General features: G+C 45.5%; 1 protein-coding gene and 1 long non-coding RNA gene across 3 annotated transcripts in view; one reads left to right on the top strand and one right to left on the bottom strand.

Moving 5' to 3' along the window:
• The window catches only part of eya (eya transcriptional coactivator and phosphatase 2), a 107018-nt gene that overhangs the window by 18803 nt on the left and 72497 nt on the right, over positions 1 to 15718 (top strand). For both annotated transcript variants that reach the window (XM_050174740.3, XM_050174741.3), the window contains exons 2-4: positions 9837 to 9907; positions 13929 to 14181; positions 15295 to 15497. In XM_050174740.3, the coding sequence (XP_050030697.1) occupies positions 9837 to 9907; positions 13929 to 14181; positions 15295 to 15497 (527 nt within the window). The remainder of the gene's footprint in view (positions 1 to 9836; positions 9908 to 13928; positions 14182 to 15294; positions 15498 to 15718) is intronic.
• The window catches only part of LOC129383761 (uncharacterized), a 36691-nt gene continuing 36369 nt past the window's right edge, over positions 15397 to 15718 (bottom strand). The window contains exon 4 of the long non-coding RNA XR_008611631.2: positions 15397 to 15475. This is a non-coding gene — a long non-coding RNA (uncharacterized lncRNA). The remainder of the gene's footprint in view (positions 15476 to 15718) is intronic.

Consider the following 15718-nt stretch of genomic DNA (forward strand, 5'->3'; position numbering starts at 1 on the left):
GGGGGTTGTTGGTCACATGCAAAGACAGTCTAAGATGGCCGCGTCCCATCATTGCACTTTAAATCTATGCACGTGCAACGATCTACCGAAAAGCGGTGGCAGTTGCGCCACGCGATTTAGACAGACGTTCAGCGTCCGCTTGCCTATACGGCAGGGGCTGGAGTACATTTTTTTTTTCGCATCGGACAGGTGGTCGTTTCCAAGTGCGCTCGCACTTCATGTAGCTGTTAAGGATCGGTCACTGTACAGACTTTTGAGATAAACTTATAGGAATGATTTACTTGAAATATAATCCGTCCTTCGAAGCGGCTTCTTACCGCCTACGATTATCAGCGCGCTCGCAGGTTATGCGCCCAGTTTTCTCGTAATATTTTTCAATCAGTTACTCAGTCAGTCGGCCAGTCGGCCAGTCAAACTCTCCCTGTCGAAGCACTCTCCAGGTGAATGGTGAATTTGGCAACGTGAGAGAAAAATAGCAATTCGTTTGGGTGAAATCTGCGCAGCGGGATATGTAGGTCAGTCTCGTAGTCCGGCTGGTTTAGCTTTGCGACTGTAAGCCTTGGACGCATGCGGGTATAACGATAGTGCTCGTGTCAACCGCAGAGTTCGTACCTCGCAAATCGCGGAAGCTCTTTCGAGTTCTCGACAGGCTAGTGGTTATTTACCTTCTTTCCCTTTCGTCAGGCATGCCCGCCCTTTCCCTTATAAATAAAGAAATGCCCTCGAGCCAACACTGAACTCTAATGTGCATTTTCTGCAACAATCGCCTTCGCTACCTCGTCGCCCACTCGAGATGGATTTCTTTCAGGTGGGTGCTTGTGCGCGCGCGGACGCGTGCTCGCGTGTCAGATTCACGATACACCCCACATTTTATTCACTCCATCCGCGAATTTCCCTAACCACTTCCCCCCATCTAATTCTCTGCTGCCGTCGCCCGCGTTTCCCTTTGCTTGACACCGACTTTGTCTTTTGAAACGACCGCGCCTTATCCGTTCAAGCCCCATCACATGACCTACCAAACTTCACTAAATACTATCAATTCGGGTTACTAATTCATAACTGCACTGCATGATAATTTGCGCAGACAATCGTCCGCAATCATGATAGCGTGATTTGACAGAACACCATTAACGGAGGACATAATTATAGAATGCTGACCTCACAAGCCATTGCAGCTGAGGGCGAGTAGGGCACTATTTCATTTTTTAAGGTCAACAGATCTGCACAAGCGTATGTAGCCTGAATTGGTGTTCGCAATGCTACATGTGTAGCTGTGTGGTGATAGCACACTCTAAATACAGTTACACCCCTCGGGGTGTATATTTGCCTCACAACAATAATCGTCATCTGTATTGCTTGCGTTTCCTTTTTAGAAAACAGTGCGCTCGCTACTTTCCTGTCGAAAATGCTTCGTCATACTGATAACGCGCATGCCGTTCGCGACTTGGAAGTACCGGGCTCGCAGCGTTAAAGAAAGGAAATGCGGGTAAAACAGATGCTGATTATCGTTGTGAGGCAATATACATACCAAAGGGTGCACTTGTTGTAAGAGTGTATATGTGATGACAGTGACCGGCTGTGATTGCGTGTTTGTGCTCCTTTTATCTTTATCTATGCTTTCCTATCTCTATACGTCCCATCTCTCTCCAGTGTGGGGTAGCAAACCGGAATTCCTCTTCTGGCTAACCTCCCTGCCTTTCTTTGTCCTCTCTTTATTTCTCTCTCTCTCTCTCTGTGGCTCGACGCACGGTGCATACACAGCTTCTTTCAAGCTGCTTCCTCAGCCATCGAGTTTCCTCCCCATAGGTTAATACCGGCAGAAGACAGTGGTAATGTGTTGGTATATCTAACGATATCGACAGGCTTCTTCCTTGGCTTGGGGGTGCGTGCCACATGCATCGCAACTAAGTACTAGTCTTCTACATGTAGACATCATTCCCGTGATCAGGCTCCTCCATGGCAACGTGACTTAGATAACCTATCACTGCATTTATATAGATACTCTACTCGTAAGGCGGTTTCCCTGATGAGGCTACGAGGCTGATGAGGCTACAGTGTTTTCTAACATAGTCGCGAGGACTTCTTTCGTCTCTTGATCGTTCAATACTTGCACGAGGACAGACGTTTCCACTGGATACAACACCACGTCGTAATCTATGGTCTCCACACACAGCGTCTGTTACATTTCGTAGATTTCTTTTATAACCTGATTATTGACATATTGCCATTCCTTAATTTTGTACACAAATTTTGAAAGCGGCGCAGATCCTTGTCAAGCCAAATTGATTTTGGCTTTTTGTCGGTGCCGCCTACATCATGTATAGATGTGAAATAAATTTGATTTGATTTGATTTGATTTGAGATGATGTATTGTTGAATATTGTTTTCTGAAAATCCTCCTGTTTCATTTCATTTCATTTATTTTTCCCTTAAAGGCCCGATGGCATTACATAAGGGGGGAGCAAAATCAAGGTCAATTTTTAGAACAATAACAAAAAAAAGAGTATGTAACAGTTACATGTTCTTGTCACGCGTATACAATGCAAAGTAAAATTCACGGGATTGAAACACGAGAAAAAAAGAAAAAATATAGATATATATATGAAACACTCAATTAATACACGAGAAAAATACAGTGAAAAAGGCATCACACGGGAAACAAGTAAAAATAAAGAGTAATCAGCTGTTCAGAGTGCCGAATTGAAGAACATTTTGCCCTCATGAAATATATAATCTTTCCTATATTTATTCAAATCAACTGTACATAGATCCGTAAGTGTGTACAATTTTTAACCGTATGACTCCCCGGGACGGCTAGATATTTGTTGCCCTTCTCTTGAGCATTGTGATTTGAATGCACACGAAGAGCCCCCAGACTTTTGAAACTAATGCTGTCATCAAGCGGGCGGGCGACACCACAGTTACATGTCACGCCGAAAATGTTTGAAGCCAGCAGATAATGAACCCACTATTGTGTATGGGAATGTTGATGTGTTAACGCATCACATATAAAGCACTAGCATCCAAAGAGAATGAAGGGGAAAATAAAAGTAGAGAACAACGTGCCGCCAATGGGAGCCTGGTGGGAACTTCCAAATGATGCGTGCAATGCTCTAGCATATGGAGCTACCGTGGTGGCTGCGCGTCCGCCCACTTCTTTAGCTACTTTTATGTGTTGTAATCTGAAAGTGTTAGTCATTAGTCAGCGCCACCCAAAGAAATAGCGGCGGATGTGCAACGTCCTGTAAACCGTACACTGTAAAAAATAAATTAGAAAAACAAAGGAAAGAAAGCGTGAACTTCGTGTTTTTTACTACCAAGAATTTGTTTCAGTGCAAGAAACACCGGTTATTTCATTTTAAGAGATGTCTTTTTTTCCTGTTTAAGGCCAAAGATAGCGTTTCTTGATTTTAATAAAATTATTGCCCATGCGGTAAAGCGAAAAATTTGTCATCAGCACTGTGAGCGAGAAGAGATTTCTCCGTCTTTTTACTACCCTCAATTAACATTTGTCTGCAGCTTCACCATACCACGCAAGTATAGGCAGATACATCTTGAATGCGCGAGCCAATTGGTCTTAATTTCTGCATAACATACAGCTGCAATCAGAGTCAGTGGTGCCGCTCAGAGCATGGCCATATTGAATTGGTAGAGCGGGTAGTGTAGCGTAGTGCCGGGTCTCTTGGCGACAGATGCCTTGTCAGGCCAGTCACATCTGATATCTTCTATGAATGTACACGTACGATCTGTTAGAGCCGCAGCCCAGCATTTGTCTCTTTCATACTACGAGGAAGCTGCACTCATGAAAGAGTCAAAGTCACTACGTAATGGGGTAAACAATTTCGAATTTATTTCTGTAAAATTAAGAAAGAATGAACAAATTATTTTGGTAGTATCACAGAAAAACAAACTAACAGAACGGGAAATATATGTTTAAAAATTTTATAGAATTTTCCAGCTTTCTATTTCGACACGATATATTTTAACAGTGTTGGCGTCGCGTAACGTGAACTTAGGAGCTAGCAACTGACCAATAAACCTTCGTATGGTGCCTCAAGTGTGAAGGCTTCCAGGACCGTGACCCTCAGACAACCACACTCTCTCGGCTTCATTCCCTTGTAACTAACAGTAAATCGACACCCTCGGTTTGCCTGATCTTTAGCGCTAAAGGAAATGATCCCGTGAACATTGTACTGTTTAACCATTGCCTCATACCGGTTATTTTCCGACCTTTGTAGGGCTTTGAATGGTTTTCTTTTGTGGATTTACGGTATAACCTGGTAGATGCAAATTTTTTCCTTTTATTAATGTTTCTTCAGTTTTGGGACTCCCCGAAGAATTCAAATCGTCCTCTATGTTCAGATCGACCTCTACGTTCCAGTTGAACGACTAACCAGCTTAACGCCAACAATATCTTACCCTAGGCCAGTCACAAGCTCGGTTTCTGAAGATAGCTCTCTATTTAAATAAAGAAATACAAAGAAAACGAAATATAAAGCGCAACAAAATATTTTTAAGTCAAACCTATGCTTCAAGCAGTCCTTACAGTCTGAAATTAACTTTTAAAAGCAACACATTTCATTCAAATATGTGGTGTGGTTACGTCATGACATCATTTCAGTCACTTGCGCCTACCGAACGAATAGCAAGGAGAAAAGCCAACTAATTTAGACTGGTGCATGCTCCATGCGTTCGCACTTCTCACAGTGGAAGAAATATCTGGTTGTTAGCTGAGTAAATTGAAAACCAACGGTGCCGAGACTGTACACGGCGCTGGAGACGTTCCCGTAACACCGACATTCTGACTGTATTTTCACGTATTGAGGATGTTCTTGTGCTGGAACAGCTCCTAAATTTGTTATATTGCGCTATTGTCACTTTCGAACACAATGTTTTCAGTCTGTATTAAGAAAAGTGTTCAACATTTACTATAAGACGGCGCCACTGCTATAGCGTCACTGGGAGATTGTGCGGAAATCTCAAGTTGTTGTCGCAATGCCGTCTTCCATTATTGCGTAATTTCGGGCTTACCAAATCTTAGTTTTGGGAGAGTGCAAGTTCTTTTTTTGGGCAAAAGAAATACAAGGTGTGCCCGCTAGTGAAGGTATGGTGAGAATGAGGTATTTCGTATTCTATACGTGTATAATTGAATAAAGTAGCTTCCCTTGGTGCTTATTCTTAAAGGGGCACTATATAGAAAGTTAATTTGAGTGAATCACTCTGCTACGTTATCAAAGAAAACAATCTTACCATAGGAGGAGAGGCTTGGAAAGCCAGGAAAGAAGCAAGAAGGAAAGATGGGTAGCGACACCACCTTGAAATTCCCGCGACAGCTCGCTGTGACGTGATGTATTGTGATGGCGTACGCGCGGGCCCAGTTAAATTTCTATCGGCAACAATGTACTTGGATGTTATTGATAGCATCGTATTTAAAACAAAGAAAAAAAGAAAAGATAACTGAACGCAGCAAGGGTCAAGAGATTTTACTGACCGCCACAACGTCCCAAATACGAAAATAGTACTTTGAAATCCGTGATGCCACACAGACATACCGGTCCTGAAATTTTGACGCAAAATTAGAAAAGAAATATATGGAAAGGACTAGAACTTCTACAGTCATTAATCGTCTTTCAAAATATAAATCTACCACCGCAAGATTTACGAGAAGGCAGCTATGAAGAAATAACATCAGTGTCCCTTTAATGCCCCTTTTAGTGTGCATTTTATGTAGATTATAGCTTATAGCGTAAATGCACTACAGAGAAAATAAAGCGTATAATCACACTAAGCGCAGTGAGCCTCGTGTCCACGTGGCTCAAGTTCCTGCCTCCAGACACACTGCCCGTCCGTGTGCAAAGCGAGAAGTGAAGCGTTGTGGGCTTGCGGTGGCGTAGCGGCGTTGCACGAGTTGTTTTCAAACTGACTCATCAAAGAACGCGCGTGAAGTTCGCCCTCTGTGACGCCACGGCTGTACAGGATGGCGCATACTTCTACCGTTGCCTAATTTCCGGTTGATGAATTCCTTCTTTTTTTCCGTAACTACAAACGGCTGCAAAACGTGCTTTTGAGCGGGACGCCTGCAGCGCACTTACCGCAAACACTATTGTCGCGCTCCACGTGGCGCAAAACTACATTAGAGAAGTGACATAGACGGAAGAGAGAAAGGGTGCGGTCCTCTTCTGTCGTGTTTATCTGCGAAATAAACCTGTGTTTTTTTTTTCTTTTTTTACGCTCTACTAAAAATTGTTACTTTGCCTGTGAGTTTAGAAAATCCTATATTCACAAGACAGCACAATGTTTCGGAACTAGGTAAGATTTGCTAGCTTCGTTTGCTTAGTGCGTTCTTTTCTGTGGATTTGGTAGAACTGTAATGGCTGATGGTCCTGCATTTGATGTTTGCGGATGAGAGGAGAACATTGACAACTTATTGTGTCACTCTCCTCAATTTCAAGCACAAAGACAATCTTTGTCTGAGGAAATTGGATGATCGTCCTCTGAGTGAACAGACACTACTAGAGCAGCGTCCCCGTCGATCATCGGCTCAGAAGGCAGTGAAGGCACTTCGTGCTTTTTCAGAACGTCTGGTTTGCACGAGCGGCTTTGAGTCAAGTACTGTCCGTGCACGCATCTATACTCTCTCTCTCTTCTCTCTCTCTTCCCATTGTCCATTCCCCCAGCGTAGGGTAGCCAACAAGACTCTTGACTGGTTAATATCCCTGCCTTCCTTGTATCCCTCTCTCTCTCTCTATCTTGTAGAATTCGCACGCCTCGTTTTGTACCGAAGTTGCGCGATTGTGAACTTGAAGCAAAACTTTTAAAGAAATTTCTTAAAAACTTGTTACGTACTGTTCACAAGTGGGAAACGCAGCAATAATAATAATACTAATAATAATAAATAATAATAATAATACACGTTGTAATGCGCTTAATTAAACATTATACAACTAGCCTAATTTCTGCCTTTACTAAAAATAAGATAAAATGAAATAAAGATTATTATAACTGTTATTAAATGTACGTGACGAAATATTGGCGCCTCGTGGAGATGCCGGCTATTCCTCTGTTACGACGTGCGATAACAAGTGAAACCAACGATTCCGGGAAAAAACAGTACAATAACTCACGGATTACATGTAGTACCCAAGTTGTGCGAACAACTACCGCTACAGACTTCTTTCTACTAATATTAGTACAAAACTGCGCGGTCCAAACCGGACTATCGTACATTTCAAGTAGGTCACCGGTCTCAGCACTTCATGTGAGATTGCAAACTTTCGTCAGTGACGAAAAAAAAAGAATGATGTCAGTTACACCCGAAGGCGAAGCATCGAAACCGATGACAATGTTGAGCATTGCGCTGAAAGCGCCTCAGATCAATGGCGTGATCGCAAGCGTCACCAGCGGGGCTGCAGGAGTCGCACCTCGATGGTCGAAAAAGTGACACCGAAAGTGAACTGTCGGCGCCTTACAGCGTCAAAAAAAAAAAAAACAAGAAAAAAGGAAAGGTTATACAGATTTAGCTTGACCCATAGAGTTTCTCACTACATCACCTAGAGGGAAATCTGGCGCTGCTGCGCTGTGGTATGCATGGGAATGCCGGTATATTGTGGATTCGGATTGGCATCGTTCTCGTAGAGACAGGACACCTTGAAGACGCGCTTGGCAAGTACCGTTCCGTCTGTCACAATGATTCATTTTCTACTAGAACAGCACGTGAAAAGCTGTTTTAGCTTTATTACTACGCGAAAACATGTTTTGTTTAACTATGAGAACTTGTTATTGTGTGTACGACTACATGCTACGTAAAAAGTATCAGTGGGCCGCTAAAGTTGGAGGACAGACGACAAGGTTCGCGCTCGCCTTGAAACAGTTGGTCGTCTGTTCTTGCTTTTCTTCGCTTGGTCATGCATCGTGGGTGAGTAAAGATGTAATATGCGTGAATGGAAACATTTTATGAAGATTTTACTTTGAGAACGCGTTATTTGCGTAGCCATATCCACATTTTAGACGAAGCCTCTTACAACACCAGCCAACACGAGCCTCGCAGACAAATATACCGTCATTCCCAAGACGGCACGGTGCCCCCTTAAGAAACTCCCATAGACGGTGGCGCCAGATTACCCTCTAGGTGTTATAGTGAGAAACTCTATGGCTTGACCCTTTACTGGCCCTTGCGGCCAGACGAGCATGCGCGATGGTGTGTTGTATACACACACAGCTGCTCAGCGAGAAAGACTATTGCGCGTGCGCGCACACAACGCTCGTGCCTGCAGCGATCGCCATGAGGCTGCCCCATATACCTGGCTGGGGCATAGCCGATTGTGCGGAGCGGGACGGTGTGTCCGCTTGGCTTTGTTGTTTTTGCAGTCAAGACTGCGCGTCTCTGGAGACCTCCTAATCCTGCACGCGCGAGCCGCGAGTGTGCTTGGATACCATTACAGCACAACGGCGCGAACCTTCCTCGAACATCTGTATAATTACTATTGCATTAAAGCGTCAAGCGGTTAATCTCCTGAGCCAGCTGATTGGCATTCCTAGAGAGAGAAAGTCTTTTGAGTACTCACCATATATGCACTGTGTCGCCGGGCGCAGCCTGTCGGATGTGATTCTTTGCCTTTACACGTATTTATTAGAGATATAAAAGTATCGTGCATCAAAGAGGTGCGTCACCGGGGCTTCTCTTTCACGTCGTCTTCAATAACCCTAAATGAAAAACAAGGCAGAGGCCACATAGTTTGCCGAAACTACGATCGAGGTTGCTTAGGATTATATTGCAGTGCTTGGTTTCTTCAGCGTGACTATAGCCCTTTATAATGTTTTACTGTTAGTCGAGGTGGCAACGTACTGCAGAACGTCGACCCCCCGCATTTCCGAGAGCACAGCTACGTGCACAGTACCACGGCTGCTTGATTAAAACGCACACGTGCGTGTTTTGATCGAGCGGCCGTGACAGTGCACAGTACCTGGTATTGTATCCATGTGTCGTCGCTAGCTGAAATAACTTTAAGAGAATATTTTTTTCTTTCACTCTTCCGTCCGTTTTCGTGGTGCCCATGTGAAGAGCAGCTGCTCTCGCGCAACCGCAATTGAGGGGCCCGTTCGTTGTCGCACGCCAGCTATCGCAGCTCTTCGAGACTAGGGTGCCGTCGCGGGAGAGCTTTGCGGTGTCTGGAGGATTGTGGTGGAGCGCTCGGGAAGGACAGCCCAACTCTCCTCTGGCCGCCCTCTCTCCCCAGTAGCGGCGGTAGGAGAGGAGCATGACGGTCGCCTTCCACGCCGGCTATCGCGCCACTGGAGACAACACGCGTATGACGAGTCGTCTCTGTTGTCTACGGAATTATGCAGCGAAACAACAAACGACAGCTGAATATCTTCACTAGTACAAGTATGCGGGTTTAAGCGCATCATCCCTTAATTACTGAAACACCTTTCTTGAGGCGTTCGGCTATTCGGTTACATTCACAATCATCGTCGATGGTTTCTGCACAATAGTCGAGATAGAGAGAAAAGTGAATGAAAAGCAGGCAGATCGGCGAGACGCGCGTTAGGTTTAATATACTCAGCAGGGGAGATAGGTTAGAAGATTAAAAGAATGAAACAAAGGAGAGAAAGATAGACAGAGAGCACTAAGGTTGTCGCTTCTTCGAGAGATGTAGGCTACATTGGAGCTGCTGTCAGTCACTGGGGTTTATAGACTTCAGGAACTGCAGTAAAAATGCACGCACTTCCCACACTTCAGAAGCATGTGACCGCGGTTTTAATGAAAGGGAGTGACTGTAATGCGCAAAACCTAATAACATATACAGTGGACTTAGTTTTGTTTTATTTTGTTTCAGGCGAAACGCAGACGGCAGGACAGTGATTCGGACCTCGCCGTCGGAGGCCAGCATGCTCTGCAAGAGTCTAGGTGAGCGGATCGCCTTGCGCGGTTATCGTGCGATCTGTTGGTCGGTTACGCAAAACGCATTTGTGGAAAGTGTGGCGTTGAGCGATGCGCGTTCTCACCTGTATGTGTGGCGACATAAATTTGGTCACTGAGGGTAATTATTAAGAGAATAGTTTACTCAGGAACTCCTAAACAAATTTATAGGAACAGATAAATCGTGCTGCTCGGCATTCACTGCATCAATTTTGATTACGTTTACTCCATTTGCATGCCCTGCATTCTTTAAAAGTGCACCTTCGACAATCTGTTGAATTTCCCCGCAATACACCAGCGTGTTCAATTGACAGCATGTTCAAGACATAATATTTTAAGATCATATTTTAGACATCATATCTTAAGACCGAGTATCAACAAGTTTCAGGTAGCGAAGTCCAGAGGGTAATTCTTTCACACTTGCAGCACTTAATCGGCACTTGGTGCTGCATTATAGCAGTGTTTTAGTCCTGACCAAAGGCTTTTGGCCCTGCGTAAACTTGGAGGTCATGGTTTGCTCTAAATAACTGCGTTATAAAGGGAGAAATGGAGTGAAAGGATAAATAAAATTATCGCATAGCGTCCTTGAGCTGTAGACCGAGAAATCTGCTAGACCAAACAACTGCGCAAGTGACCTTAAGCGTTAAGTAAACATTGCCGACAAGTCGGTCGTTTCGGGAGGAAAGAAAGAAACAGAAAAAAAGTGGAGGAAGATAGAATCGGTGCGAAGGTTACTCCTCAGCACACGGCGGTCGCTGCAGTCGCTGACAGCCCAGCGCAGCGCAGCTGGAAACGAAACAGCGTGTGGCGTATTTTCGGTGCCCGCAGTTGACTTCTGTTCTTCCGCAACTTTTGTTAGCTTTCTTATCTTGTTCTGGGGCAGACCGGCTTCTTTTCGGGACAAAGATATCCTCCGTCGCTTTATTTTCGTGCTTATTTTTTTATTTACTCGCTTCTTCTACTTTTGTTCTGACTGCTGATCTATAGGCAAAACAGGTCATCCGGCCCCTGTGCTAAATCGCGAACTGAAGGAGTCGGGCTGGCGACACATTTCATTTGGCCCGAGAACTAAATAAATAGAAATGACCCTCGAAATAGGTTCCTCTTCGCTCCTCCATCTGAAACTCGCTCACACTCTAAGCGGTCGCCGATTATATATATATAAGCAGCCACGGTTTAAAGCCGGTGATAAATTGTTGGCGCATCAGATGAGGCGCATACGGCTCGGTTCGCGTGAGTGAAGATAAGCCTCCACCGGCGTCGAGGAGGGCGCGAAAATGCGGCGCGAGTCGCGGTGACCGAGGTTGCGGAAGGGGGGTGGGGGGTGGAGGGGAGTCGAGGTAGGCTTGATTAGCGGTCTCAGCGGGCGGCTTCCGAAGACGCCCGTGCGACGCGCGATCTCCAAAGCAAACACATCCAGCGTTGCGAGGGGGTCGCTGTGACGCACCGCATGAACCGAGAGGGGAGAGTGAGCCACGACCATCTGTCGACCGAAGCCCGGGAACACAAGTCCCGCTCTTAGCCACACCGCGTCCTAAGAACAACGGAAAGCGCCGTCAGCTTCTTTTGAAATCGCATTCCATGCGGTCAAACGAAATCCAACTTACGCGCCGTGCAGGCCACGGACACAGTGCACGATTACTTTTCCGCGTCAGTGAATTTCAATGCGCTTTGCCCCGGACTCCAACTACTCAGTAAATGCTACTAATGCGTGTCGCAGGTCATGCGCCAACTCTGAAATACGCATGATTTGCACAGATTAGCAACGTTGTGTCATGTTCTCAGCTTACTTGAGGAGTGTGTATATACGGTGCTCCTTTCAGTCTAAGCGATTCTGAACGCTTTCGATTATTTCCATTTTTCTTCTTATATTGCACTCTCGTTTAGTTTTCTTTCTATTTTTTTTTTCTTTTACACCTACGATTTTGGCATAGAGGGCTCCTGCGTAGCCAAACTCTTCGTACTGCTTCAGTTAGTAACCAACAACAACACACACGAAAAGGCCAAACAAAAAGTGACTTTGCGGACAATGCCAGGCCATACCGCTGACATGCATATCGTTAAATACTTTATCAGGAATGTTCCCGTAGTAAACATTTGGAATGTACAGGCAGGGTCAAAAGCTCACGGAATGCGAGAGCTGAGAAAAAGCAGATTATTTTGGAATCTGGTCGCCAGCATGAATTTATATGTGACGCGTGTACTTGTGCACGAACCAACATAGTGTTTAACTCCCTTAACGACTGCAAGCTAAACTTGACTGATTCAGACTGTTCCGCGGCCCCGGCATCCAGTAACTTTTTGATTTTGCCTGTACATAACAGGAAATGAGAAAGGAAGAACGAGCACTAACAAATAGTAGAAATACGCCACGGACGATGTTCGGCAAAGAGCTCCACAGCAAGTTATATATGCGTAAATAGTTAGACTACGAAAAAGCGAATTTGATTTAGTCAGCACACTTCTTGACTCTACACTATCGATTTACAAAGGCAACTGCGCATGTCTGATTGACAATGGTGCATATGTTGACGTACCGTGAACAATGAAGAACTAGTTCCAAGTGAGCGCTCGTGCTGGTCGTGCTTCTTGTATTGGTTTCTTTTTTGGTGGCTTTTCAAACCAAATCAAATTCGAATACTCGACGCAAGTTGAATTGACCATTGCATAGAATACTGAGTATATTTGTGCTCACGTGTTCAATGAGATCAGTGAGGCCAAGCGTTGCATGTCACTGCCGGTGCACAAGTGTAATGCATTCGACGCACTAATATATATATATATATATATATATATATATATATATATATATATATATATTTGTGTGTGCGTGTGTGTGTGTGTGTTTGTGTGTGTGTGTGTGTGTGCGATCTCGCGTCATCAAATGCGTGCGACATCCATAAGACGGTCCTCATGTTCGCAAGAAAATACGCCACAGCTCATCCTCATCCATGTTCTTTGATTAAAGTTGTTTGACAGAGAAGTCTGCGCCTGCCCGCCGTGCGGAGAACCTGCGAAACCAAACGTCTGATTAAAAGGAGAGATAGCATGCTTCAGATTTAGAAAGCCGTGCTGCGACACTGTTGTATAATTGGCCCTACGAACCTGTTCTCGGTAATGTTTACAGCATGAACAACTTTCATAACATAGAAGAAAGTCGGATGCATCTGGGAAGAAACCGCATTTGTTTCTGAGCAGCCTCGTTATATCAGATGACTAATGTTTCAGGACATCCTCATAAATTTGTGTCTGTATATGTCCCCTCCTTTTACCCCTCGCTTAACTTTACCATCGCGCTCTCCCTTAGCGCTTGGATTCCAGCTTCTTCCGGCATCTGCTTAACACATGTTTGTTATACAACTTCAACATAACCAAAATTAGCATGTGTGATGGCATGCGCAATGCGTTTGCTAGCAACGCGGTCGCGTTTGAGGCGCTCTTATTTTCAACTGGTACGGCGGATGCGGCACGGCTGCTACACGTAGTGCCGACGATATATATATATATATATATAACCTATAACGAACGAACGAACGAACGAGCGAACGAACGAACGAACAAACAAACAGCTTGAAGAGCAAGCTATATTGTGGATGCTTTAAGAAAACTTTATGTGTACTTGTGGCTTTCCTTATAACGAAGGCATTCAGTGGACGCATTCGTGTATGGGCGCGGAGGAAGAGTAGCGCTATAACATTCTTACATACAATAACCATGTTCCAAAACTGGACTTTATTGTTTCATCGGTCAAGTGGTTAAATAAGCACCACCTGTCTCTGTTTGCTGTCGGGCGCCACCACTAGGTTGCCTGGCACGCCGTGTGAGATACACTAATTGTAACCTACTCATAGAGACATTTGGCTGAAAGAGGAGCTGTAGCCACTGAAGATACGCAACTGGTGCTGCGGATCTTCGTTGTAGCTTACCTTTGGTGATTGAACCATGCGCAGTGATGACAGGAAGACGTCGCAGATGCAGCGCACTCAATTTGTTGCCGCCTTTACCGCAGTCAGGACAGCCAGAGCAGCCCCGCCGAGAACGGCTCGAGCGCTGGCTCGGACAACTCGGGCCCGGACTCGCCTGTGGGCGCCGACGACGCTCTAGGGGGAGTGGTGAATGGTATCGGCTCCCTTCCCCAGCAGCCGCCTCCGCCGCCCAGTCAGCAGCAAGCTCAGGCTCAGCAGCCGACCGAGCCATACCCGACCACTGCTTGGAATCTCTGCAGCGCCCCGAACCAGGAGGCCCTTGGAAAACTGCACCAGGTCAGTGGGGGCCTTCTGCTACATGCCGTCCGTTCTTCCCCACGCCATGCCAGTTCTGTGCAGTGCTATGGAAGGCAGAAGAAAAAAAAGAAAGACAGAGAGAGAGAGGAAACTGTTGAGAGGTACACTCCACTAGCCTGTTAACGTTAAGGCTAAAATTTTCGTTCTATCGCTCTTTGCGCAGTCGTTAACTTGTTCCCGAGCTTCTTTGCTAACCTCCAAGTTTCTGCCTCATATGTTAGCAGCGGTATAATACAATGAATGTACACTTTTCTTTTCAACGACAGTGCTAAACTACCAGTCAGGATTTGGTAATGCCTGCCCTATGCACTCCAACCCACTTTTGTATTTCTTTTTCATGACCAATGTCCCCTGTGAGCAATCCACTTAGGTAAACGTACCCCATGCACAGATTCTAGAAGCTGACTGGCGATCATGAATTGTTCCCTTGCCAGGCTATTGAACGATGCGTTTGTTTTCTGCATCTTAATCTTCAACCCTACTCGTACACGTTTTGGGTTAAGGTCCTCAATGATAATGAATGGAATGGTAAGGGGAGATAAATATGGCCATGAGGAGTGACGATGAGTACAGGGGGCATGAATAAATATACAGGTGATGGGATGGATGAACCTATGAAATTGGCGAGCGAAGACCCATGATGATTTTCGTTCACGCCCTTATAGACGCCATCACCTTGAGTTGTGTACCCAGTCTGTTTCTCAATGTACTACCTGCGATGGGAATCTTTTCCGCTTCAAAAGAGCGACCAAGTAAGGGGAAGGTGGGGAGGGTTAAGGCTAATTTATGGCATAATTCGTATTGTAAGATTGCATGGAACGCAGGATGTATTCTTACCGGTTGATTGCACATGGTTAGGTTGGTTACAGTTAGTATTGACGAATGTCACAGAGTCGTTGGTAGAACAAGTTACTCATGAGAAATAGTACAGAATTCAAGGGGCACACAATAAGAAGGCACACGCACACAGTCGCACCTGAAGCGCTTGCTTACAACTTTATCTGCATTCAAAGGAAGTTTCACAAAGTGTAGACTTTTCTTCAGGACTTAGGCAGTGTTCTGCTTCCCGCTTGGGTGGTGCCTGCACCACAGGGCTCTGCGGACTACGCGGACTCGGCGTTGGGTCCCGTGGCCGCACCGTACGCCACCGACGGCTCCCTGGGCGACAGGCTGCACTGCGGAGCCGGGCGACTGGGAGCCGTGTCTCCCACGGACGCCGACCCGCTGCCTTCCAAGAGCAGCCCAGCCGCGGCTTCGGCCCTGGATTGCGCCGCTTACGCGCCGTATTACACCAGGTTAGGCGTTGCTATTCAGTGACTAAGGCAGCTCGCAACTGTCTTTATTTTTTTCCTAAGAGAACTGCAATTCCCACCGGGCTCTAAACAAATAAATAGTTTCTGAGCAAAGGGGTAGACAGATTTACTTGTAGTAAACAAAAAGAGAGGTGCGTTTACCCACCCAGTAGTTATTTCTCTTTCACTTCTATGTAACGAGGAAAAGCAAATAGTAACTGGCG

Source organism: Dermacentor andersoni, chromosome 9, assembly GCF_023375885.2.
Source record: "Dermacentor andersoni chromosome 9, qqDerAnde1_hic_scaffold, whole genome shotgun sequence".
NCBI lineage: Eukaryota > Metazoa > Arthropoda > Arachnida > Ixodida > Ixodidae > Dermacentor > Dermacentor andersoni.